Source organism: Galdieria sulphuraria (assembly GCF_000341285.1).
Source record: "Galdieria sulphuraria unplaced genomic scaffold scaf_10, whole genome shotgun sequence".
In the NCBI taxonomy this organism is placed as follows: Eukaryota; Rhodophyta; class Bangiophyceae; order Galdieriales; family Galdieriaceae; genus Galdieria; species Galdieria sulphuraria.
This window is the reverse complement of record NW_005178465.1, coordinates 91,531-113,889: the sequence shown is the minus strand read 5'-3', so window position 1 is coordinate 113,889 and position 22,359 is coordinate 91,531. Positions and strand designations below refer to the sequence as shown.

Genomic DNA, 22,359 nt, shown 5'->3' with positions numbered 1-22,359 from the left:
TTTTGCCCAACGGAAAGATTTTTTATCGGTTGAGATATGAAATTCCCGACCACTCCTTTGATGTGTGAAATGCCAAGTGGTACAATAATCATTTGCTTCTACTGAATGACATGTCAGCTTTGGATCAAAATTCATTGTGAAAGTCAAGGTTATGATCTGTTTTGTTTTATCATCGGTTCTCGGAGTCTTGTTCTAGTGTCCATGATAGACAGGTGATACTCGTGTAGTTGCCATGTGTTGAACACTCGTATACAGTTTTAAGTGTCAAGTAGGAAAACGACAACTTATATTCTACTACTCCACTGGTTTCGGTCGTGTGAGAAATAGGGGAAACAAGCTTTTTTTCCAAGCAACTTGGAAACTTGTCAGTGACTATCTATTTATTGAATGCTTCGTAGATACTCAAAAGTTGATATATGAAGTATCCCAATCACAGTTATCAGGAATCTATGGGTAACTCGTCTTCTAAGTAAGCATATTCAAAAGTAAACTCTGATTTAATCCTTTGACACCATCCAGCGTCATCATTCAAAGCATAGTCAAAATATACATAAGTGCCTTGTTCATAATCACTTTCAACCACTTGAGGCTCCTCATGTCGTTGGAACCAAGTCATATATTTACGATGAAACCTCCAAGACTGTCTCTTCAACTCTTTCGCCGCTAAATATTGTTGATAGGTTCCAGGCTGAAAATAAAAGATAAAAAATAGCGTATCTGTGTCAAAATGTTGAAATAATGAAGGACTCAATAACATAGGAGGAGGAGCAGTGGGAAAACAGGTTGGAACATATTTGCTGGGATTTCTAGGAATGTAATTCTTTGGCAAATCAACATCTAAAGGTTCCGGCATACAACGCAAAGATGCATCTAACAGAGTTTGAGTAGCAGCTCTTTCTTCTTGACGAAATGCACCACCTAAAACTCCTTCCGTCAAACTAGTGTCATTTTGGATAAACGGAGTCGAGTGCTTGCTCGGAGGATAAGAACCTTGAATACTGGGACTACTTGGAGAAGAACTCATAGACAGTCTACTACTTGCCACTTCCTTTCCTCCATCCGAGCGATCACTATCATTCGATCCTGAAAGTGTCGGTGTTCCTTCCGATACTTCAGCAGAAACTTCAGCACTACCTTCTTGACCTAATGTGCTTGATACATTCTCGTCCATCCTTTGTTTCGTCTTTCTGTTTGCCAGTTTTATCGACTCTTCACTGGAGGACAATGCCTGTGAGCGTGGAACCCATTTTGAGGAATTCGCGGATCGATCCAACTTCACCTGAGAGGAAAACTTTCCTGTTTCATCCTTCTTCTCTGATTCTGCAAAGGAAGACTTGTTTGCTGTAGAATACCCAAATGAATTCTGTTTCTGTACAGAAAAATTCTCTTCTTCAGGAGTTTCGGAAGAGGAAGAACGTTCGTCCTTCTTAGAAGACTGCAATCCTTCAAGCACTGCAGCTGCAAAAGGTCTTCTGGGAGGACTAGTCTTCAACGACTGGTTTACGGAGTTTAGTGATTTGCCTGCAGCATTGATAACATTTCCCCAAGCGCTGGATACAGATACGTTCCCTTCTGAACGAGAACTAGTAGCTGCTGGATTACTTGTTCCGCTGTTCTTGGTCGCCGCATAGTTCTTTGCTGTAAAAGGTTGACTTGGACGAGGTGAACTTCCAACTCCTTTGTTATTATTGTTGCTATCCTTTGTGGAAAGAATTGTTTTCGGAGAAACTTCCTTATTTCCGGTTGGCTGCTGTGTGCTTGAAATCTTTTGATTCGACGAATGAGAAGCACTTGTGTCCGTCACAGTAGCTTTCGTCTTCCCTGTAAGCTCTTCTGAAGTTCTTGAAGAGCTCGAATCTTCAGGTTTGCAAATAATTCCACTTTCTAACGAAATAGTTGAAGCAGGCATAACGTTGATAGCTTTTTCCAAGTTCAAAGATTCGTAAACGCTGGTGTCCTCTACAAAGTCTGGGTCGTCATTATTATATACATAATATTCCACACTTTCCTTCAATTCTGCTGCATCCTCAAAAGAAACGTTCTCGTTATCCACAGCTCTTAGTAGCCGTTCCAACATATCAATATGATAACGGTGACGAGTAAGTCGGTGAGTCAATGAAGCGAGTTTCTCGTTGTCTCCCTTCTTCTTCTTCGACTTGGACAACGACTCTACTTCAGCTTCCATCGTATCGCACTGTACACGAAGGGAATTGATACATTCCGTTACCCATTCACGTATCCTTTGCTTTTCTCTGTTCTTCGGATCCGTCCTGTCTAAGGAAAGCCCCTCTTTGGAAAAAGCTTTGGTCTTAGTTTCCCTCTCACAAACCTTGAACTTTTCCATTTTCTCTTCAATAAGTTTTCTTGACGCGTCAATCTTGCTTTTGTCTTTTATCGAAGAGTCATTCTGCCACACTTTCAACTGGTCGCGCAATCTCTGAAGCTTTTTAATCTCCCTTTTCAAGTCGTTTTCATGTTTCTCCTTTTGTGCAAAGGAAGAAGAATCGTAAACCTTTAACCATATTTCTTCAAACTGAGTAGCACCTTCTTCAACTTTTCTCAACACCTTGTCTATTTCTGCTTGTAACTTTCGGTTGGTCATGGAACGCAAATCGATCAATCAATCAATCAAATAAGAAGTTATTTTGTTCATGGAATATCTTTCTCTCATGCTTCCAAGTGGAAAAGCTCTATTTGTCAACAGAAGGGCTACAACAGAACTTTAGAGTATTTGGTATTTAGCTATTTGTAGAGAGTGATTATTGATCAATATCCAAGTTTTTTATTTCCATTGTGTTTGACATTTTCCTTATAGAATTAGGAGAATAACGGGAGAATTGTTGACACAACGTCATGGCAACTGCAGTGCCTATGGACCAAGGCAACTTGAATGGTATGGTAGACTCCACGAAAGAGCCCAATGACCTTGACAGTGTCCTCACCGGTAAGTAGCTATATTTATTTTTTACACACTTTTAGGATAACCTTGTTCAAGGACTGAGGAAGAATTTGGCCCTGTTAGAAGTTGCAGTGTTAACCAAAGAACTTAGACTTATTTCACGTGTTTTGCGTCATTTTACAAGGATTCGTAAACAGTTGAATGAACAAATTCTCTATCAAGTGATCCAAGAACAAATACAGAACAGATCTTCCTCTTCATCGGCGCTGCTCCAATCACTTTTGAGGTTTCTTCCAGAAAGTGGTTCCCATATGGACGAAAACGGTCGTGCCATGGAAGTCGACGTTCGACGCGAGGAAAAGCAGCATAGAAAAGGTACTGGAGAGAGTACTGAGACGCTGCTTCCTGAAATAATTGCTTTTCTTTATTTACTTGCAAGTGCCCATCTAGTGGACCTAGGGAAAAAGCAAGAGGCACTCGATTGCACCACAAAGCTAGTTACATATTTGAAGGGTTTTAATCGTAGAACTTTGGACGAAATCTCGGCTAGAGGTTATTATTTTTGGTCCCTTGCGCACGAACGTACAGGCAAGTTGAGAGATATTCGAGAAGCACTTTTGGCAGCACACGCTACAGCGGTACTGCGACACGACTATGCAGGTCAGGCAATGCTTCTAAACTTATTGTTGAGAAACTATATCAACTATCGTCTCTATGACCAAGCTGATAAACTCGTAAGTCGGACCAAGTTCCCAGCAACTAGAAGTAATAATCAACTGGCGCGGTACTTTTATTATTTGGGTCGCATTCGTTGTATACAACTTGACTATAGTGACGCCATGCGGTGTTTACTTCAGGCACTTCGAAAGGCACCACAAAATATTGCACTTGGTTTTCGCACACAAGCTCAAAAGTTTGCAGTCCTTGTACAGTTGCTTACGGGAGAAGTACCGGAAAGAAGGATTTTCCTACAAGAAGGAATGCAAAAAGAACTTGGACCCTATTTGCAGTTGGCTCGTGGAGTGAAAAATGGAGACCTTCATTATTTCCAACAAGTCGTCGATAACTTTTACCCATTTTTTGAACGAGATGGAACAGCGTCTCTGGTAACTCGATTGCGTCAAAATGTGATAAAAGCAGGTTTGAAGCGGCTTACAGTCGCATATTCTCGAATTTCTATTGAAGATATACGCAAGTCGTTGAATTTGGACACTGCGCGAGATGCTGAGTTTATTGTTGCAAAAGCGATTCGAGATGGTGTTATTGATGCTGTTATCTATCACAAGGAAGGTTATATTGAGTCTCGAGAGTCTACGTACCTTTATGCGACTATGGAACCACAGCATTCTTTCCATGAACGTATTCGATTCTGTTTGGATATTCACAATGAAACTGTTCGAGCAATGAGATTTCCGGAAAATGATAAAAAAGACATCGAAACCTTAGAAGAACGTCGAGAGAGATTAAAGGAAGAACAGGAATTAGCCCATACTCTGGCAGAGGAAGATGAGGAAGATGACGATATTCTTTGAATGTGATTTTGTTGGACAATAAAATACTATTGGTGCGTTGTATCAGTTTGTTTGACATGATGGAGACTTGTCGTTGTTCTGGTCACATGATTGAGCTACGCCACCTTCACTCTTATTTTACAGATCCTTCATCACTTTGTTGTAGATGTTTATTTTGTATCTTGTGACGACGATGCATGATCGCCTTTTGTGGAATTTTTGTTTTCTACAAATGATCTCAAGTATTTTGTTGAATCTGTGTTGGATGGACACACAAGTTGAAAGTCAAAAATGGACTTTATCGCCTATCCTTTCTAAACTTCCTACTTTGAGTTTCGATAAGTATTTCACGTTCAATACTTCCGGACTGTCTTTCACAAGAAGATGATGATCCTCGTGTAGATTGAATTTTTGGAAATTTCCCCGAAAATGAGGGTCAGCATAGATAAAGACTATCTTGGGCGAACTAGAGCTATCAATCTTCCATTTATTCATACAGTGGAAAGTTTTTCTGGAGAGGTTTCAAAATTTGTATGATCAAAGTTGTATTTGTTGCAGCACGTAAGCTATTTTCTTTCTTCAAAACGAGAGAGAGCGGAGGGAGAAAGAGAACCTATAGGAAGAATGAATTGTTCATAGAACCTCACTTTATAGTTCTGAAAGGACCCTTACTGATAGATTTCCTGACGTAGCTCAGTAGGCACGAACATCGAATCATCCTGAGCCCTTGGTAGAGCATTCGACTGTAGTGGGAAAACCCAACTAATTGGAAGTCGAGAATGACATAGTTATCGAGTGGTCGCTGGTTCGATTCCGGCCGTCAGGAAACGGGAATTTTTTTTCAGTAAGAAAAAGCTCATTTTTTGAGTGATGGACCATTTCTTAGGAGCTCACTTTCTTTTATTGGAAAGCACTCTTAAATAATAATATACGGGAGTGGGTTTCTTCACTGTCTCAAATGTTTGGACAACTGTCCAAAATAAGGACTTGAATGTGTCGCAAGTTGATATATTTTTGGGTTGCAAGCACAACATTTGGTGTAGTTGCTATATCAAGAACTTGAGTTGTTTCTATTTTCTGTTGGCCTGTGGAAACTTTTAAAACATGTTGTCATGCATAAATAGGTCATGTTACCGTGGATTTGTCTACTTTTTCTTCATAAGGTTTCTAAGAAACTTTTCGTGAAAGAATGATTGGGTTTTATTGCGTGAACGTTACTTGTGAATATCGAGAACCTTCCCAAAAGAGTTTTGAGTTATATCATAATACTGTATAGATAAGAAGAAGATATTAGGTCAACCATCAAACTTCACTGTTTTATTCATGGAGACCGTTTGTTCAGCGAATCCTGAGTGTTCACCTTTGATGACAACGCTAACAAATATATCTTTTTTGGGAATAGCATATGAACACTTTTCAACTACATTTGAGAATTCTCTTCTAAAAAATCATTGTCAGAGGTGCTGAATAGTTTCTCTTCGACTATCTCTTTTATAGAAAAAAAGATATTTCAAACCTGCTGGAGTCAGTGAGAAGAAAGGCAACCAACACAATCTTACTTTTAACAACTCGTCATGCTCAACATATATTTTTTCTCTCCCCCTCAACTGCTTAGGTTGATTCTATATGCCAAGAAAACATTTTTATGCCATCTTAGTGGATTTTCTACAACTGGAAACCGTCCAATCATGTTACTGTGGATTCCACTTGAGACGAGAAGGATCTCCAACAGGGGGAGATAAAATTCCTTTTCGTCGTTGTCCATATTCTCACATCGGTGGTGACTGAAGAAGGGGTGCCGACCCGTTCGTTAACCACGCTAGTCCGAAAAAGACTTGAAGAGTTATGACACAAAATATTGTTGTTCATCCACCTCTTCAAGTTTGTGACGCTTGTACCTATTCAGATATAACCCGATATTTTACTCGCAAACTTACGTTGGAACTCGATGTCGACCCATTTCAGCGCCATATTCGCGGTGTCGCTCGCATCGTTTTGGAGTGTCTAAGGATGGATGCAGATGCACCTATAACTTTGGACATTCGTGGTTTGAAGATAGGAAACGTAGAAAACACTACCACCAGAAAGCAGTTAGATTTTATAGAAGTGAAAGGAGGCAAATTTGGAGACATTTTGAAGATTTTCTTGGATATGCCAGTGGCGCAAGAACATTTGATTGAAATTGCTGTTACTTATGAAACTAGTTCGGAGGTGGAAAAGCATCCAGCTGGTTCCTGTTGTGGCTGGTTGAGCCCTGAACAAACTGTCAGTGGCAAATCGCCGTATTTGTTCACTCAGTCGCAACCCATTCACGCAAGATCTTTATTTCCTTGCCAGGTTAGACTTTTGAGGACACTATAGTTTGCGGTTGAAAAATGTTCTTAGGATTCGCCAAGTGTAAAGGCACCCTATCTTGCTACGGTATCTGTGCCTGCAGGTTTTAAAGCTATCATGAGTGGCATACTTGTCAATGAAAAGGAACATTTTGAGACGGCAAAGGGAAAACTTCAAAATATTTATCGGTATGTATGGTTATATACAAGTGTTGAATGGATTCATTCTTCTTATTAGCTTTGAACAATCTATTCCAGTACCTTCCTATTTGGTCTCATTAGCCGTTGGTGATTTCGAATCTCAAGAACTATCGGAACGCTGTCGTATTTGGTCGGAACCGGAAATAATTGAAAGTGCTTGTTTTGAGTTTGGATCGACAGAACAATTTCTTAAAACTGCAGAGTCGATTGCAGGCTTTTATTTGTGGTCGAGATATGATTTATTATGTCTTCCTCCTTTTTTTCCATACGGGTAAGTAAAGCTTTGTGAATTCCTTTCTCTGTTTTTTATTTTATTCAAAAGGGGCATGGAAAATCCATGTTTAGCTTTTGTTACTTCCACTCTCCTTGTTGGGGATCGTTCTCTTGTATATGTTATTATCAATGAAATTGCTCACTCTTGGAGTGGAAATTTAGTAACTTGTGCAAGTTGGGAACATCTTTGGTTGAATGATGGTATTGCAACTTACCTTGCCAGGAAAATTATTGCCCGTGTTTTGCATAGTCAGAATCCCAGTCGTGCGAAAGTGGATGCCTTTTTTGGTTTAGAAGCGAGTATAGGTCGAGATGCTTTACAAGAAGCTATTCATTTTTATGGCGAAGAGCACAATTATACTCGTCTTGTTCCTATTGTCCATTCACAATTTGATCCAGATGACTCTTTTAGTGTTATTCCTGCCGAGAAAGGTTTCAATATGTTGTTAAAGTTGGAACGTGAAATTGGTGGAGAAGAACGTTTGCTTCGTTTTCTTCGTTCTTATTTTGAGCATTTCAAGTTTCAGAGCATCACGACGGATGAATTTGTTTCCTATTTTTCTGAATATTTCGATGCTCTATTTCCTGATGCCAACTTTGACTCCCAAAATCGCATTGAGCTCAGTAACTTTGATTGGAATACGTGGTTATATGGTACTGGTGAACCACCGGAGTATGCAAGTTTCGATTTGAGCTTAGTGAATCATGCACGTCAATTGGCACAACAGTGTTTAGATACCCAATGTGAGATGCTCACTTGGCACGATGTTGAGGAATGGGAAACAACCCAGGTAAGGAAAGATGAATGACTTTTTTTATAAACTGAAGCACATTGTTTTGAAAGATGGTTGTATTTTTAAATCATCTACTTGCGAGTGATAAGCTTACTTACGAAGCTGTAAAGAAACTGGATTTCCAAATTCGGTTTTCGCAAGGTCGATGGAGTCGAAATGCGGAAGTTCGTTTTATTTGGTTGAGAGTGTCGTTGCGAAACCATTATGAACCTTCTGTAGAGAATGCCATCGATTTCATCACTTCACAAGGAAGAATGAAATATATTCGTCCTATTTACAAGGACCTTTATTATATTTATCCCCGAGGCGACTTGGCTTTAAAGACATTTGAAGAGAATCGTCATCGTTATCATAGTATTGCAGTAAAGTTGATTGCAAGAGACTTGGAGTTGATAGAGAATTGATTATTTGGACTACGATATAGGGTGTCTTCTGTGTTTGTGTGTGTATAGAAAAAATGTTGTGAGAAAAAGAGAGACAAAAAAGAAGAAGAAGAAGATTGTCAACAATTCTTGCCATCTCCTCCAATCCAATAAAAAGGAGAGCAATGAAAGGTAAAGATTCTCTACAAAATGATGAGGAGGAGGCTTCTTCCTCTATGGCTTTTAACAAGTTGGATAAAAGCTTATACGCCCCCAGTTGGTTAGCAGAAAGACAAGTAGCTATATGTGGTGAGTTTTTATATTCATATTGGTTGTTATTATCTAGTTGACCTCGTCCACAAGCGTTATGTTTGGCTTGTAAGCTCAGTTCCAAGTTACAAAAACGATTAGTACAAGAATCGGTCATCACCAAGTCAGACAATAGTCCTGTCAGTATTGCAGATTTTGCAGTTCAGGCACTCGTGATTCACTGGATCACCCGTGCTTTTCCCAACGACCATTTTATTGCAGAAGAAGACTCCACTGCTTTGAGAAAAGATGAAAAGCTCTTAAAAGATGTTACAGACGCTGTTAACTCCGTTCTTTCCATCGACGAGCAACTAACGGATTCAGAGGTTTGTGACTTGTTGGACTTGGGTAACCGTCATATGGGTACAAACGAACGTACCTGGTTGTTGGACCCTATCGACGGCACCAAAGGCTTTCTTAGAGGTGACCAATATTGTATAGCGCTTGCGCTTTTGAAGGATGGTGCTATTCGAGTAGGTATTCTTGGTTGTCCCAATTTGCCGTTGGCTTCAGTACCACCTAATAGCCATAAAGTTGGATGTATTTTTCATGCTGCACAAGGTGTTGGAGCTTTTGTCCAAGAAATAGAACGTGGAGCTGAAAGTTATCCCATTCGAGTGTCTGATGTGAGTGACCCTGCTTGGGCAACTTTTTGTGAGTCATGGGAACCTGGGCATTCTTCTCATGAGTTGTCATTAGAAATTGCCAAGATACTCGGTGTAAATAACCCTTCTGTTCGTATGGATAGTCAATGCAAGTATGGTGTTGTGGCAAGAGGGGAAGCTTCGATTTACTTTCGGTTTCCAAAGGAAGGCTATCAAGAAAATGTGTGGGATCATGCAGCTGGTTCGATCATTATTCGCGAAGCTGGTGGAATGGTGACAGATGGCTTTGGACAAGTCTTGGATTTCTCCAAAGGACGTAAGTTGTTGAATAGAGGTGGCATTATTGCAACCAATGGTAGATTACATAATGCAGTGTTAAATGTTGTCAAACATGTTCTTCAATTATAAACACAAATAGCTAATATAAGAAAACTTTTATTGCAAGCAAAAGCAAATATTTGTTACATTAGGCAATAGGGGAGAGAGAAAAATTTCATATCGTTACTTTTGTGAAAATACGAGAGAACCATTATCAATCTTAGTCAACTTCTTCAACTTTGGGACCAGATGAGGAACCATCTCCTCCGCTTGCTCCACCACCTGCAGCACCACCAAATCCCCCTGCTGCAGCTCCAGCAGCACCGGCAGCTCCCTCTGCACCCTGATATAGCTTAGACATAATAGGCATAGCAACTTGCTCCAATTCTTTCTGCTTTGCTTCAAACTCTTCTTTTGATGAATCCATGTGCGTATCAATCCATTCTAAAGTTTCCTTCACTTTGGATTCCAAAGTCTCACGGTCACTCTCAGATAACGTCTTCTTTACATTATCTTCTTGCATAGTATTTCTCAGATTATACGCATATTGTTCAAGACTATTCTTCGCTTCGATGCGAACTTTCTGCTTCTCATCTTCCGCCTTGTACTGTTCCGCTTCCTTAACCATACGTTCAATTTCCTCTTGCGATAAACGTCCTTTTTCATTTGTAATAGTAATCTTATTGCTCTTATTGGTACTCTTCTCTACTGCACTGACATTCAAGATACCATTGGCATCAATATCAAACGTAACCTCAATTTGAGGTACTCCCCGTGGCATTGGCGGTATTCCTGTCAAGTCAAATCGTCCCAACAAGTTATTGTCCTTTGTCATAGCACGTTCTCCTTCATACACTTGAATAGTAACTGCAGGTTGATTGTCTGCATAGGTAGTAAATATTTGCGATTTTCTCGTGGGAATAGTAGTATTTCTTTCGATTAACTTGGTCATTACACCGCCTGCAGTCTCAATACCAAGACTCAAAGGTGTGACATCAAGTAGCAAGAGATCCTTTGTCTTCTCACTTGCATCTCCTGTCAAGATTGCTGCCTGTACTGCTGCACCATACGCAACTGCTTCATCTGGATTAATACTCTTGCAAAGCTCCTTGCCATTGAAAAAGTCTTGCAAAAGTTGTTGAACTTTTGGAATTCGAGTCGAACCTCCTACCAAAACAACATCATGAATTTGACTCTTGGATAATCCAGAGTCCTTAATAACTCTCTCGACGGGATCTATGCACTTGCGGAACAAATCCATACACAAGTCTTCAAACTTGGCTCTCGTAATACTGGTGTAAAAGTCAATGCCTTCGTAGAGAGAATCCACTTCAATAGTTGTTTGGGTTGCACTTGAGAGGGTTCTTTTAGCTCTCTCACAAGCTGTACGAAGCCTTCTCATAGCGCGGTGATTGGATGTGATATCCTTGTTATATTTTCGTTTGAACTCTTTTGCCAGATAGTCAACCAGCCTGTTATCAAAATCTTCTCCTCCCAAGTGAGTATCTCCAGCAGTTGCCTTTACTTCAAAGACACCTTCATCAATAGATAAAAGAGAAACGTCAAATGTGCCACCACCCAAGTCAAAAATGAGCACATGACGTTCACCTTTGGCCTCCTTGTCCAATCCATATGCAATAGCTGCTGCAGTGGGTTCATTGATGATTCGAAGTACGTTCAAGCCTGCAATCGCACCCGCATCCTTGGTTGCCTGTCTCTGGGAGTCATTAAAGTATGCAGGTACTGTGACAACTGCTTCGGTTACTGTTGCCCCCAGATATGCCTCGGCGGTTTCCTTCATCTTTTGAAGAACCATTGCAGAAATCTCCTCTGGAGCAAAGGTCTTCGTCTCCCCTTTGTAATTTACTTGAATGAAGGGCTTATCTCCGTCCTTCGCGATCACTTTGAAAGGCCAGTGTTTCATATCTGCTTGCACTGAGGAATCAGAAAACTTGCGACCAATAAGGCGTTTCGCGTCAAAGACAGTGTTCTGTGGGTTAAGAGCGACTTGATTCTTTGCAGCGTCTCCAATCAGTCGCTCCTCGTCCGTGAAAGCGACATAAGAAGGAGTGGTTCTGTTTCCCTGGTCGTTAGGAATGATTTCCACTCGCTCATTCATCCATACTCCCACACAAGAATAAGTCGTTCCCAAGTCGATACCTACAGCTTTCTTTGTCATAGTCTGTCAACACCAAAAAAAACAACAGAAACAACAATTCTAATCTAAAGAGAAACTTTGGGAATGGGTGCTCATTTAAAATACCAATCGTACCTTCTAGATCCATCGACCGTCCTGGTCGGCCCACAGGAGGGGAAAAATGCGGTGGAATGGCGCCACAATCCATTCGAAGCTTCTATGTACACAATTATTCTTTAACATGGAGCTATTGTTGAATGATGTTCATAGAAAGTGATGTTCCAAAGTTCCGTTGATATGTTAGGGACTTGCGTCTAGAATAATTTTTCTTTCACTCTCGGTATCACTTGTTTATTCTCGTTGGCATAGAAAGCTTTACACGTCGGGTGGGTTAAACTATCGGGGCAAGTTACTCGAGTTAGAGAACAGTGTTTTAGAGACCACAACATGGTTTACGAATTATATGATCGCTTCTTGTCGTATACGGTCCAACAAACGCTCGTTGCGACTTTTTAAGAGCGTATAAGATTCGCTCCTCCATAAAAATTGAACTGGGTGACTGCTCTATTGTTTAAAGTGTTACCATTGTCTTGTCAGTGACAACCTCCCTTTTGTTAACTAAAGCTTGAAAAGTTTCAACTCTGGATACACTTCAAAGAATGCATATTGTCTTGTAAAGGATTTTGGCTAGAAGAAGCTCTTCATTGTTTCTTGCATAATAGTCACAAACGTATACTGCTCATTCAACATCCGCTTACTTGAAGAACCGTTATTATTCCAGTATCACTCTGTATACCATAATTGCATGAAAAGTTAAACTATTCTGAAAGGTGTGAAAATCAATTGAAAAATGCAATTGGTGGGTTTCGACCTGCCTACTCCTTCACGTGGACAACACCGAAAACAAAGTTCGCGTGACTTTTCAAAGAAGAAAGCGGAGAAGAAACATACTGTACGTCCTGGAAGCTTTGAATCTCTTGGTTTGAACAATGCTTTGGTTTCTAATCTGAGACATTTGGGATACAGTTTTCCTACCCCCGTACAAAGAAAGGCGATACCTCCTTTGCTGCGAGGAAAAGATGCCATCATAATGGCTAGAACTGGTTCAGGAAAAACTGCTGCTTTTCTTCTTCCAACGTTGAACAAGCTTTATCAGGAAGGTATTGGAACTAGTACGAAGCTCGTAAGTGGAATAAGATGCGTCGTCATTTCTCCAACCAGAGAGTTGGCTATGCAGACTTTTGGTTTCTTTAAGAAATATGCAAAAGGAACAAATCTGAAAGCTTGTTTGTTGGTTGGTGGGGAACCTTTTGAAAGTCAGTTCGCCGCTCTTGCGACCAATCCTGACGCTCTTATTGCTACTCCGGGAAGACTGTTACAGATACTGGATCAAGTAAGCTACCTTCGTCTACACTCTGTGGAGACCATTGTTTTTGACGAAGCAGACCGATTATTCGAAGGTAATCTTGGAAAGAATACTCGGCAACTAGTTGATTTATTTTTTGATTCCCCTTCATCTGGGGTTTCTCACACTTGTCAAAAGATGTTGGTTTCTGCAACATTGCCACAGGCGCTTGCTGACTTTGTGCAGTTGAACATGCTCGACCCCGTTTTGATACGCTTGGATTTGGAACAAATCATATCACAAAATGTAGCACTTGCATTTTTTGGAGTACAAGAGGAGGAAAAATTGGCAAGTTTACTGTACTTGATTATGGACGTTCTTCCTAAACTTCCTACAAGTGTTTCTAGCAATCAATCCAGTGCCAATGGATATCCGAAAACCATTATTTTTCTAGCATCACGTCATCAAGTAGATTTTTTGGAACAGTTGTTATCATCACAAAATATTCCTGTAGCTGGTATTCATGGCAACAAGGATTCGACTGCTAGAAAACGGGCTGTAGAAAATCTACGAAATGGACATGTGCCTATCCTTTTGGTAACTGATTTAGCTGCGCGAGGATTAGATATTCCCTTTTTAGATGTAGTTGTACATTTTGATATGCCACCGACTCCAAAGCTGTTTGTGCATCGTGCAGGTCGAACAGGGAGAGCTGGACATTTTGGAGTCATTTTGGCATTGGTGACTCCAGATGATCTTCCTTATTCACTCGACTTGTTTTTGTTCCTAAGTAGAGAGTTTCATGTAGCTTCAGAAGAGAACCAGGGTATAGAGAATATTGGAGATGAACAATCGTTACTAGATACTTCCTATGTTTATGGTCTGCTTCCATCTGCATCAGTTTCGCCTCTTGTCGATACCATTCGAAATGATATAGAAACCTCAACAGACTTACAGTATGCAATCCAAGCAGCTAAGAATGGATCAGAAAAGTATAAACGTATTCGGCCTTGTGCAAGTTCAGCATCCATTCAAAGAGCTAAAGAAATGCTTGCTATGTATAGTAAGCCATGGATACACCCTTGGTTGATGAACTCTTTGCAATACAACCAATGTAAAACAGTGGAAAATGTAGTACAACAGTTAAAATCATGGCGTCCTCATACGGCAGTAGTTGATCCCACTTTTAACAATTGCAAAGGTAGCCTTCGTAACCATAATCATGAACATGAGAATCTTCAATCCAAGGATGAAGCTTTGTCGTTATTATCATCCCCATCGATAAGAAAATGGAACAAGATGGGAGAGAATGAGGTTGGTTGCAAGAAAATGAGTCATCGACAAATGCTACTAGCCAAGGAAAGAATGCAATATTCAAAGTCCTCATCGAGGAATGTCAACTACTTTCGAGAAAAAGGTCTTTCTGTCGTTCAAGAAGGAAGAATGAAGGATTCATTAAAGGACTCAATTTTGAGTGTTGTACAAGATGATCCGGACGCTGAAGAGTCTCAAAGAAGACGACTTTTATGGGATAGAAAGAGAAAGAGGTTCGTTCATCCTTCCAACGCATCTTCAAAGCTCGACCATAACGACAACAACAAGAAGAAGAATGAGACGGATTCTATCAAGTCCCGCTTTATGAAATGGTTGTCCAAATCAAGAGTTCGAATCCAGGCAATAGGAGAAGAAGCTGATCCTGAAAATACTCGTTTGGCACAAGTGAACAGGATAATTCGTAAAAAGAATGGTGAGAGCAAAGCGAAACAAGAGTTGAAGAGACCCGAGCAAATACGTAAGGAACGGAAAAAGAAGGAATTGTTGCAAAGAAAGAGAATTGCAAAATCTAGCAAGTCAAAAGGAAGACGAAAGGAACCGAGACCAAGTAAACAAGGCAGAGGAGCGAGACGAAGAAGCTTTGCAATTGTAAAGTATTAAGAAATGGGAATACCAACACAAACTTTAAACGAATATAAACCCAAAACTAACAGACTCCATTGGTTTTTTGTTTTTGACTCTAAACAAGACTCAGAAAAGAACGTCTTCACGAGTTTTGTCTCTCTTACTTTCACGTGAGCAAATGCTTTGTGCTTTTGTCGATTCTTTTCCATCAGCAATTCTCTGCCGTGACGTATAGAGTCGGGAGTTTTTCTGTCCAATTCCTCCAACGTCCACATCAAGTCTCTCCATAACATATCACATAAATCTCTAGAAAAAGTTTCACGAATCACTACTCGAAGAACTTTGATATGTTCAGCCTTGGGAGGAAAATTATATGCTATACAAGAGTCAAAAACCATTGGGAAATCAGTCAACATTTTCGTATACCTGGAACGATCCAGCCATATTCCTTTAGACGATGTGAGATATCAAATTCATCATATGCTTGAGGTTCTTTTAAACCAAAGGCAACCAAAGGTACGCTCACTTCATCACTATAAACTCTAAAGCGTCCACTCTCTTCAACTTTCTTTCTCAAATACTGACATATCTTTTGAAGGTTACTTAACACAGCTCTATATCCATTTTGTCCCATGGGAATGAATTGATAATACTGTGCTACTATCTGACCCGCTCCTTTTGAAAAGTTGAGAGTAAATGTAGCTTGATCTGCTCCCAAATAGTTTACATGAAATATCAAATCTATAACAACATACATTGAGAGCATTCAATCACCGCTTCCCTTCAATACACTTGCCTTGTGGTAAATCCTCTTGACTCTTCCATACAACCCATCCCACACCAGGATACTTGTCAATATTATCCATTCTAGTCCCCATTTTTGTTTCCAAAACCAACTTACCACAAGGCCATATTTATGTCCAGAAACATTGATGGAACGTACGAGAGGAAGACGAAAGTCCCAAACCAAATCAGGATAAAGAAAAGGTGCAATAAAACCACCAGAAGCTGCATCCACATGAATAGGAACGTTCCAACCTTTTTCTTCATTCAACTTGCAAAGGCAGTCATTTAGTTTTTTCACATCTTCAAATGCACCATTATATGTGCTTCCAAGAATGCTGCAAACACCGATGGTATTCTACAACCCTAACATTACAACTAGTTGACTACAAAACAAAACAAACCTCATCCACATAGGACATGGCTTTTTCTGGTTCCATAATCAAAAGATTCTCCGATACCGGTACATAACGTGCTTCTACTTCAAAATAGCGACAAAACTTCTCCCAACATACTTGCACATTGGATCCCATCACAAGATTGGGCTAAGATTGTCAACATATTTGAGTTAGTAGGATTCATTCAGAGAACCATTTTACACAAAATACTTTTTCTGTTGACAATCCCGCTTGTTTTCTTGCTTGTTTCCATCGCCACTTGAAAGCCAAACCAGCCAACATGATTGCTTCTGAACTCCCTACTGTAGCTGTGCCTACAGAGTCCGATTGACCTTGTTCTGTAGGTACGTGAAAGAGGTGTGCAATCATATTGACACAACGCTTTTGTAACTCTGCAGTACAAGGGTATTCTTCCAAGTCAATAAAATTTTTACCCTAACCATGAAACGACAACTCTATATTCAATAGCATTGAGTGCAAAGATAGCATACAATATTTTCAGTCATAAGACGGTCTGCTTGGGGCTCCATCCATACGGTCACAAAAGACGCCAAGTTCAACTGTGGATTCCTAATTTATCATCGTTGAACAACAAAGGATTATAGTATCAACTTTCAATACCCGTCGAGTGCCAATTCTTCGTGAATCAACTAGTTTTTTGTCTTATTTCAGTAACTGCATACGAGTGTTGATACCAACCTGGTAAGCCACTTCTGGTGGCATGGCTTCCTCAGGCATGCGATATGTAGGTATAGGCTTTGACATGTATCTTGAAGCAAATACTGATCCACATAGTGAGTCTTCATTATCCTTTTGTTGAGAAGGCTTCGAGTGTACTGGATGGAGAGGCATTATTTTCTGGAATGTCTGATGATTCCAAAATAAGAGGGGAGAGAGAAAGAATTGCTTTTGAGTCATCCTTCACTCCTCTATCTTTATTACATATATGAAGAATATTCATTACATCTCATTGTTGGAATAGGAATATCCCAGTCATCTATGGCTCTATCTTTTTTTGAATATAATATCCATTACTTTGAGTATCACAGATGAATTCATGATATCTTTAATAAGAAGAAGATGACAACAGTCAAACATCGACACAACAGATCATTTCAAGGACATGCACGGCACACGTGGATGACGAGTGTATTCCTCTTCATGGTGGGAATGATTGAAGGGTGAGGAGACTATACAAAGTTTTGTTGATTGCAAGAGTCGTACATGAAGGACAACACACACATTTATACCATAGAGCAGGTATGTATCATCATAAGAAACTATCTACTTGACTCTATATTTCTCAGATTGCAAGGCACCATACTCGTAAAGACTTGTGGGTGATTGTACACGGCAAAGTATACAACCTCTCTTCATTTTTGGATACGCATCCTGGTGGTGACGAAATACTGTTACAATATGCAGGTAGTAGCTTACATAATGTACATCCTAACAACAACATAATCTGATAGTATCCAATATAGGTGATGATGGTACATTGGAATTTGAAAAGGCAGGACATCCTGAAGAAGCTCAACAATTATTGCAAAACTATTGTATTGGTTATGTGACCAGAGACTGTGTTTTAGAATGTGACGGTTTATTAAAACAGACTGCAGAGACAAGTATTTGGAGAAAGTATTTGCGAACGTTGGCTGCTTCTACTTTGGATAGTTTCCACTGGTTGTTATTGCTAGTGGGAATTATTTCCGTATTGTTGCTTTTATTTCATTTTTGAAACTACTTTTGGGGATCTTCTATTGGAAACTATGATGAGGAATAGTAGAATGTGGTTGTGAATTATCTCTTATGAATATATACATACATTCATTATATATATATATATATATATATACACATACACACAAATATAGATATTTATGTATAATATAGAAATAGCTTATGAGATTATATCATGATAGAGATCCATATCAATGAATGCAGTCTTTTTGGATGCCATTTCATAGTGCCAAGTGTCTCTTTCTTCTATCTCTGCTGGTGACTACTCAAGGAAAGAGTTGTATTCCTAGTAATATTCATTTCCGTCCGCTTGGCAGCCCAACTAGAAAACTTTGCAACACAACAAGATGGGACAAAAGTTGCTATTCTGTGAAACATAAACGACAGCAACGTTCAACCACTAACCAGGTTCCCTCATCGTCTTGTGTTGAAAATTCAGAATTACCCAAACACCTTGTAGTCAAAAAACTAGTTCCAATACCAGAAATAGAAAATATCGACCAATTTGTGTTGTTTTCTGATTTGCACTTGAGAAAAGATAACCTAGAAACTTGTATACAAGTATTAAAACAAGTACACCAAGTAGCATATGAAAGGAATGCAGGTGTTCTATTTTTAGGTGACTTTTGGGACAGAAGAGGTTCTTTACCAGTGGAACCTTTGAATGCTGCTATTGAAGAACTACAACGATGGCAACAGCCGTTGATCATGATTCCGGGTAATCACGACCAAGTTTCTTATGATGGAACGGTTCACTCCTTATTGCCCATTATGGTGTCTTTGAAACACCCTGCAGCCTTAGTCATTGACCAACCAAGTATTTTTCTGGATGCTTTATGGATTCCTTTTATTCGCGAAGATGATCTGTTTACCAAAGTTATCTCTTCAGTCTCTCCCTTGTGGAGTCAGATAGACGCAGTCTTTTGTCATACCGATATTCAAGGTGCTCAATGGATACGAAATGAAAGCCATTCTTCGTTCAATTGTACAAAAGGAGTTTTACCGGATTGTTTTCCATCCCATGTTGCGGTATATTCTGGTCATTTTCATAAACCACAGCAAATACCCAATACACATATTCGATACGTTGGTTCTCCATATCAAGTTTCTGCGATGGAAAGTGGACAACAAAAGTATTTGTTACGACTAAGTCGCAGTCATCGTTGGTCTGTACAGGAAACCATTCCCATTTCATTAGGTCCTAAACATTATTATTACCATTTCGGTGATATTCTGAACATTTCATCCTTGGATTTCTTACAACCTGGAGACCGAGTATTTCTTCAAGTCAACTCCGATATTCCAGAGTCTCAGATTGCACCCATTCTGGAACAAGTGCGGCAACAAAAGGCATCAGTATTCACATTTCTTGATGAACCAGACAAGGAAAACTCGGTTTCTTCTATAGAATCCGAGAATAGTCCCGCAGAGTTGAGAGATCCTATCAGAATATTACAACAATATGGAGATGTCTACAAATTGTCTTTATCCGTAATGGATGTTGGAAAGGAAATCATTCAAGTACGTATATCGAATAATCACGATAGATGACTACTCAACATGACTTAGCAAGTACTTGCTTCTCAAGAACATGCATCTTTCGATGGTCAACAATCCAACTCTATTGATTTAGTTTTGGATTGGGTACATATCGATGGTTTTGGTTCTTTTCGTGATTCGGTAACTTATCCATTATCCAATCGAGGACTGGTCATCTTAACTGGTGAAAATGAGGATGATATAACCAGTACAAGCAATGCCAGTGGGAAGACAACCTTATGGATGGCAGCGTTGTGGTGTCTCACTACTTGCACGACTTTTTGTTCTCATGTGATTCACGATGACCGCAAAGAAGCTCAAGTCACCGTTTATGGTCGATGGAATGGACATAGTTTACAAGTAACTCGTTGTATACAAAGAAAACGTGCTTCTCATCGACTACGCATTTGGTTGGATGGAGAAGAATGGACTTGTCAAGAAATACGTGCCACTCAACAACAACTCGATCGATGGATCGATACACGGTTGTTATCACATTGTGTATTCTTTGGACAGCATACTTTTCTATATGATTTATTTGCTTCCAATGACCGAGAATGGAAGGAACAACTGAGTCGGTTCATTCCTTTGAATATATGGGAAGGTTGCAAACACTATGTTCGAAACAGGCTCAAGACGTTGGATGAAAGTATTCTTCGATTGCGGTCGCAAATAGAAACCACCGAAAACTGGTGCAAGCAATTGGAATCGAGAATAGAAATGCAACAAATGGAATATCAACGTTTATTAACTCGTGTCCATTTAAGAGAGAATGATGTTTTGTATTCATCTCATTTAGATAGAATGGAACACCATACGAGTCATTCCGTGACAAGTGTACCACAACGTGATCATTATGACGTTTTACAACAGTTGAATGATCGATTACAAGATATCCAAGAAGAGATACATGACACCAAACAAAGGTTGTATGATTTGCAACATGGAATAACCACAATACAACAACAAATAGCAAACCATCGAAATCAGTACAATTATTTGGAATGCATAGAACAACAACATGATGAATGGCAACAACAATATAAACGATGGAAGCAACAAAGAGATGATAGAAAGAAACAAATACAAAGTATTTTGAAACAAAAGCCAACACAACAGCAATTCCATGAACAATTGCAACGTTTACAACTGCAATGGGACGAGTGTCAATATGAGATGAAACAAAAGTCCCGACAATGTACACAATGGGAAGAAGAATGGACACTAGGAAAGCCAACTGGGGATCGAAATGGAACAAAAGGGGCCTATTTAAGATGGAAACAATGGGAATTAAGATATCAACGATATCAAGTGGAATATTCCAAAGTATGGAATGAGAAAATGGTTTTACAAACTCAATGGGAAAAAGTAGGAGGAAAGGAAGAAGATGAATGGATATGTGATTATTGTTTACAACCTGTGAGTCCAACGCATCATAAGAAAGCACTCGAAAATTTACAAAGAACATATCAATTAAGTGTACGAAGAGAAGAAAGAATGTCCAAGATATTGAATCACATTCAACATCATATGGACCAAGCCAAACAAGAATATCAGCAACTTGTATATAATTCCATGGCCAAAGCCAAACAAGAAATAAATGATATCCAAATAGAAAAGGAACGAATAGGGGAAGAAAGAAACGATGTGCAACAACAAATCATGCAATTGAAACAACTTTTCAAGGAATGGCAACAGCTTGATGAAGAACAAAGTTGGAAAAATCATTTGATAATTCTTCTTGGTCAATTGTTGACTGAAAAGAAGAAGAAGGAGGAGGAGGAGGAAAGAGTTTCTAGTAAAAGTGGCATCTCAAAGGAATCAACCTATGATGTGTTCAATTGTGAGCACTTGAGTAATCTTATAATGAAAACATTGCAACGGAGGAAAGCAGTATATCAACTAGAGTTGGACAATCAATGGAAAGAATATGAGCACTTACAAAAGGAATATGAAGAACAATCGCAACGTTTGGAAGAATGGAATAACAAAGCATCTCAATGTCACAAGGAAAAGAGTGAATGTGAAGCTCGTATCAAATATTTACAGAAAGAAAAGGACTTGTTGGAAAAGGAAGCCATTCTCAACTCACACAATCCTCTTGTTTCATTTATTCAAAAGGAAAGAGAAGATTGGGAACAACAGAACCGATATTTGGCTACTTGGAATGAAGAATTGCGTCGAATAGAAAAAGACCAACAAGTTTTACAGCAATTGGATAAAGTATTTGGTCCTCGAGGTATACCGGTAAGTGAATGTGTTGGAAATGGATTGGATATCTGATTTGAATAGCATTTTGTATTGAAACAAGTACTTTATGAACTGCAACAACGCATCAATTCCTATTTATCTATGATCAGCCATGGACATATCCAAGTGGAGTTGAGACCTTTTACTTGTTTAAAGAGTAAAAAGGAGCAAATGGTAGAAATGATTGATAAGAAGATACTTGTCAAGAACAGTCATGGTTCATTTTCTAATAGAAGTTATTCGCAACTCTCAGGTGGACAACGTCGACGTTTGGGAGTTGCATTGGCATTGGCATTTCATGATATAGGAGAACGAAGATGTGGCTTTCATTGTAATATCATGGTAGGTAATAAGTTATTAAGAATGGACTAACCAAGAATGATAAAAAACCAGGTTTTAGATGAAGTTTTCCAACATTTAGATAGCGAAGGGAAGAAGAGAGTTGCCAACGTTTTGGAAAAGTTGGATAAAGAATCCATTTTTGTGGTTGTACATGATATGGATGAAGCTATGAATCATCTTCCTCGTGCCTTTCATGATATTGTAAGGAAGCAAGGCGATGTATCCTCGGTAACTGTTGATAAAAGTTGGTGAATAAGAAGAGAGTTGTGTAAACTCTTTATGCAATTAGAAATAAATACATTCCATTGTGTTCTTTTGGAT

The 22,359-nt window shown here is 39.3% G+C and overlaps 9 protein-coding genes across 10 annotated transcripts; 6 read left to right on the top strand and 3 right to left on the bottom strand.

Moving 5' to 3' along the window:
• Positions 1-6: 6 nt before the first annotated feature.
• Gasu_16160 (CCR4-NOT transcription complex subunit 3) lies at positions 7-2,639 on the bottom strand. Its single transcript, XM_005707580.1, has one exon. The coding sequence runs from the start codon at positions 2,600-2,602 to the stop codon at positions 440-442; it is 2,163 nt and encodes a 720-aa protein (XP_005707637.1). The 5' UTR covers positions 2,603-2,639; the 3' UTR covers positions 7-439.
• A 110-nt stretch (positions 2,640-2,749) lies between these two features.
• On the top strand, positions 2,750-4,484 carry Gasu_16150 (26S proteasome regulatory subunit N3). Its single transcript, XM_005707579.1, has 2 exons — positions 2,750-2,944; positions 2,996-4,484. The coding sequence occupies exons 1-2, from the start codon at positions 2,854-2,856 to the stop codon at positions 4,429-4,431; spliced, it is 1,527 nt and encodes a 508-aa protein (XP_005707636.1). The 5' UTR covers positions 2,750-2,853; the 3' UTR covers positions 4,432-4,484.
• A 1,715-nt stretch (positions 4,485-6,199) lies between these two features.
• Gasu_16140 (leukotriene-A4 hydrolase) lies at positions 6,200-8,494 on the top strand. Its single transcript, XM_005707578.1, has 5 exons — positions 6,200-6,747; positions 6,796-6,932; positions 6,982-7,215; positions 7,267-8,008; positions 8,062-8,494. The coding sequence occupies exons 1-5, from the start codon at positions 6,256-6,258 to the stop codon at positions 8,413-8,415; spliced, it is 1,959 nt and encodes a 652-aa protein (XP_005707635.1). The 5' UTR covers positions 6,200-6,255; the 3' UTR covers positions 8,416-8,494.
• Positions 8,495-8,499: 5 nt separating this feature from the next.
• Positions 8,500-9,694, top strand: Gasu_16130 (3'(2'), 5'-bisphosphate nucleotidase). The gene is made up of 3 exons (XM_005707577.1): positions 8,500-8,682; positions 8,737-9,603; positions 9,647-9,694. Exons 1-3 carry the CDS (start codon positions 8,559-8,561, stop codon positions 9,664-9,666), a joined length of 1,011 nt encoding a protein of 336 aa, XP_005707634.1. The 5' UTR covers positions 8,500-8,558; the 3' UTR covers positions 9,667-9,694.
• A 4-nt stretch (positions 9,695-9,698) lies between these two features.
• Positions 9,699-11,839, bottom strand: Gasu_16120 (molecular chaperone DnaK). The gene has a single exon (XM_005707576.1). The coding sequence runs from the start codon at positions 11,782-11,784 to the stop codon at positions 9,826-9,828; it is 1,959 nt and encodes a 652-aa protein (XP_005707633.1). The 5' UTR covers positions 11,785-11,839; the 3' UTR covers positions 9,699-9,825.
• Positions 11,840-11,939: 100 nt separating this feature from the next.
• Positions 11,940-14,964, top strand: Gasu_16110 (ATP-dependent RNA helicase). Its single transcript, XM_005707575.1, has 3 exons — positions 11,940-12,522; positions 12,573-14,834; positions 14,885-14,964. Exons 2-3 carry the CDS (start codon positions 12,593-12,595, stop codon positions 14,932-14,934), a joined length of 2,292 nt encoding a protein of 763 aa, XP_005707632.1. The 5' UTR covers positions 11,940-12,522; positions 12,573-12,592; the 3' UTR covers positions 14,935-14,964.
• Positions 14,965-14,968: 4 nt separating this feature from the next.
• On the bottom strand, positions 14,969-17,059 carry Gasu_16100 (glutamate decarboxylase). Of its 2 annotated transcripts, XM_005707573.1 has the most exons (10): positions 16,867-17,059; positions 16,789-16,817; positions 16,659-16,737; positions 16,378-16,602; positions 16,174-16,314; positions 15,888-16,127; positions 15,783-15,834; positions 15,413-15,727; positions 15,151-15,362; positions 14,969-15,101 (listed from the first exon to the last, which is right to left on the bottom strand). In XM_005707573.1, exons 1-10 carry the CDS (start codon positions 17,017-17,019, stop codon positions 15,069-15,071), a joined length of 1,479 nt encoding a protein of 492 aa, XP_005707630.1. In that variant the 5' UTR covers positions 17,020-17,059; the 3' UTR covers positions 14,969-15,068. The 2 variants fall into 2 exon arrangements, with proteins under 2 accessions (XP_005707630.1, XP_005707631.1); XM_005707574.1 differs by having other exon boundaries at positions 14,969-15,362.
• Positions 17,060-17,309: 250 nt separating this feature from the next.
• Positions 17,310-18,114, top strand: Gasu_16090 (cytochrome b5). Its single transcript, XM_005707572.1, has 3 exons — positions 17,310-17,427; positions 17,475-17,592; positions 17,652-18,114. The coding sequence occupies exons 1-3, from the start codon at positions 17,392-17,394 to the stop codon at positions 17,903-17,905; spliced, it is 408 nt and encodes a 135-aa protein (XP_005707629.1). The 5' UTR covers positions 17,310-17,391; the 3' UTR covers positions 17,906-18,114.
• Positions 18,115-18,119: 5 nt separating this feature from the next.
• Positions 18,120-22,349, top strand: Gasu_16080 (uncharacterized protein). The gene is made up of 4 exons (XM_005707571.1): positions 18,120-19,428; positions 19,477-21,693; positions 21,739-22,038; positions 22,090-22,349. Exons 1-4 carry the CDS (start codon positions 18,121-18,123, stop codon positions 22,288-22,290), a joined length of 4,026 nt encoding a protein of 1,341 aa, XP_005707628.1. The 5' UTR covers position 18,120; the 3' UTR covers positions 22,291-22,349.
• The last annotated feature ends 10 nt before the right edge of the window (positions 22,350-22,359 follow it).

What these genes read in the sequence shown, in the direction of transcription:
- Gasu_16160 (XM_005707580.1), bottom strand. Translation starts at nt 2,602, where the DNA reads ATGACCAACCGAAAGTTACAAGCAGAAATAGACAAGGTGTTGAGAAAA.
- Gasu_16150 (XM_005707579.1), top strand. Translation starts at nt 2,854, where the DNA reads ATGGCAACTGCAGTGCCTATGGACCAAGGCAACTTGAATGGTATGGTA. An exon ending in CCTTGACAGTGTCCTCACCG is followed by an intron (nt 2,945 to 2,995) that starts GTAAGTAGCTAT and finishes ACCTTGTTCAAG; the next exon opens with GACTGAGGAAGAATTTGGCC.
- Gasu_16140 (XM_005707578.1), top strand. Translation starts at nt 6,256, where the DNA reads ATGACACAAAATATTGTTGTTCATCCACCTCTTCAAGTTTGTGACGCT. An exon ending in AAACTTCAAAATATTTATCG is followed by an intron (nt 6,933 to 6,981) that starts GTATGTATGGTT and finishes TCTTCTTATTAG; the next exon opens with CTTTGAACAATCTATTCCAG. An exon ending in CCTCCTTTTTTTCCATACGG is followed by an intron (nt 7,216 to 7,266) that starts GTAAGTAAAGCT and finishes TTTATTCAAAAG; the next exon opens with GGGCATGGAAAATCCATGTT.
- Gasu_16130 (XM_005707577.1), top strand. Translation starts at nt 8,559, where the DNA reads ATGAAAGGTAAAGATTCTCTACAAAATGATGAGGAGGAGGCTTCTTCC. An exon ending in AAGACAAGTAGCTATATGTG is followed by an intron (nt 8,683 to 8,736) that starts GTGAGTTTTTAT and finishes CTCGTCCACAAG; the next exon opens with CGTTATGTTTGGCTTGTAAG. An exon ending in CTTGGATTTCTCCAAAGGAC is followed by an intron (nt 9,604 to 9,646) that starts GTAAGTTGTTGA and finishes AACCAATGGTAG; the next exon opens with ATTACATAATGCAGTGTTAA.
- Gasu_16120 (XM_005707576.1), bottom strand. Translation starts at nt 11,784, where the DNA reads ATGACAAAGAAAGCTGTAGGTATCGACTTGGGAACGACTTATTCTTGT.
- Gasu_16110 (XM_005707575.1), top strand. Translation starts at nt 12,593, where the DNA reads ATGCAATTGGTGGGTTTCGACCTGCCTACTCCTTCACGTGGACAACAC. An exon ending in GATAATTCGTAAAAAGAATG is followed by an intron (nt 14,835 to 14,884) that starts GTGAGAGCAAAG and finishes CAAATACGTAAG; the next exon opens with GAACGGAAAAAGAAGGAATT.
- Gasu_16100 (XM_005707574.1), bottom strand. Translation starts at nt 17,019, where the DNA reads ATGCCTCTCCATCCAGTACACTCGAAGCCTTCTCAACAAAAGGATAAT. An exon ending in CACCAGAAGTGGCTTACCAG is followed by an intron (nt 16,818 to 16,866) that starts GTTGGTATCAAC and finishes ACAAAAAACTAG; the next exon opens with TTGATTCACGAAGAATTGGC. An exon ending in GTCTTATGACTGAAAATATT is followed by an intron (nt 16,603 to 16,658) that starts GTATGCTATCTT and finishes TTTCATGGTTAG; the next exon opens with GGTAAAAATTTTATTGACTT.
- Gasu_16090 (XM_005707572.1), top strand. Translation starts at nt 17,392, where the DNA reads ATGAAGGACAACACACACATTTATACCATAGAGCAG. An exon ending in ACATTTATACCATAGAGCAG is followed by an intron (nt 17,428 to 17,474) that starts GTATGTATCATC and finishes TATATTTCTCAG; the next exon opens with ATTGCAAGGCACCATACTCG. An exon ending in AATACTGTTACAATATGCAG is followed by an intron (nt 17,593 to 17,651) that starts GTAGTAGCTTAC and finishes TATCCAATATAG; the next exon opens with GTGATGATGGTACATTGGAA.
- Gasu_16080 (XM_005707571.1), top strand. Translation starts at nt 18,121, where the DNA reads ATGCCATTTCATAGTGCCAAGTGTCTCTTTCTTCTATCTCTGCTGGTG. An exon ending in TTGGAAAGGAAATCATTCAA is followed by an intron (nt 19,429 to 19,476) that starts GTACGTATATCG and finishes AACATGACTTAG; the next exon opens with CAAGTACTTGCTTCTCAAGA. An exon ending in TTGGTCCTCGAGGTATACCG is followed by an intron (nt 21,694 to 21,738) that starts GTAAGTGAATGT and finishes TGATTTGAATAG; the next exon opens with CATTTTGTATTGAAACAAGT.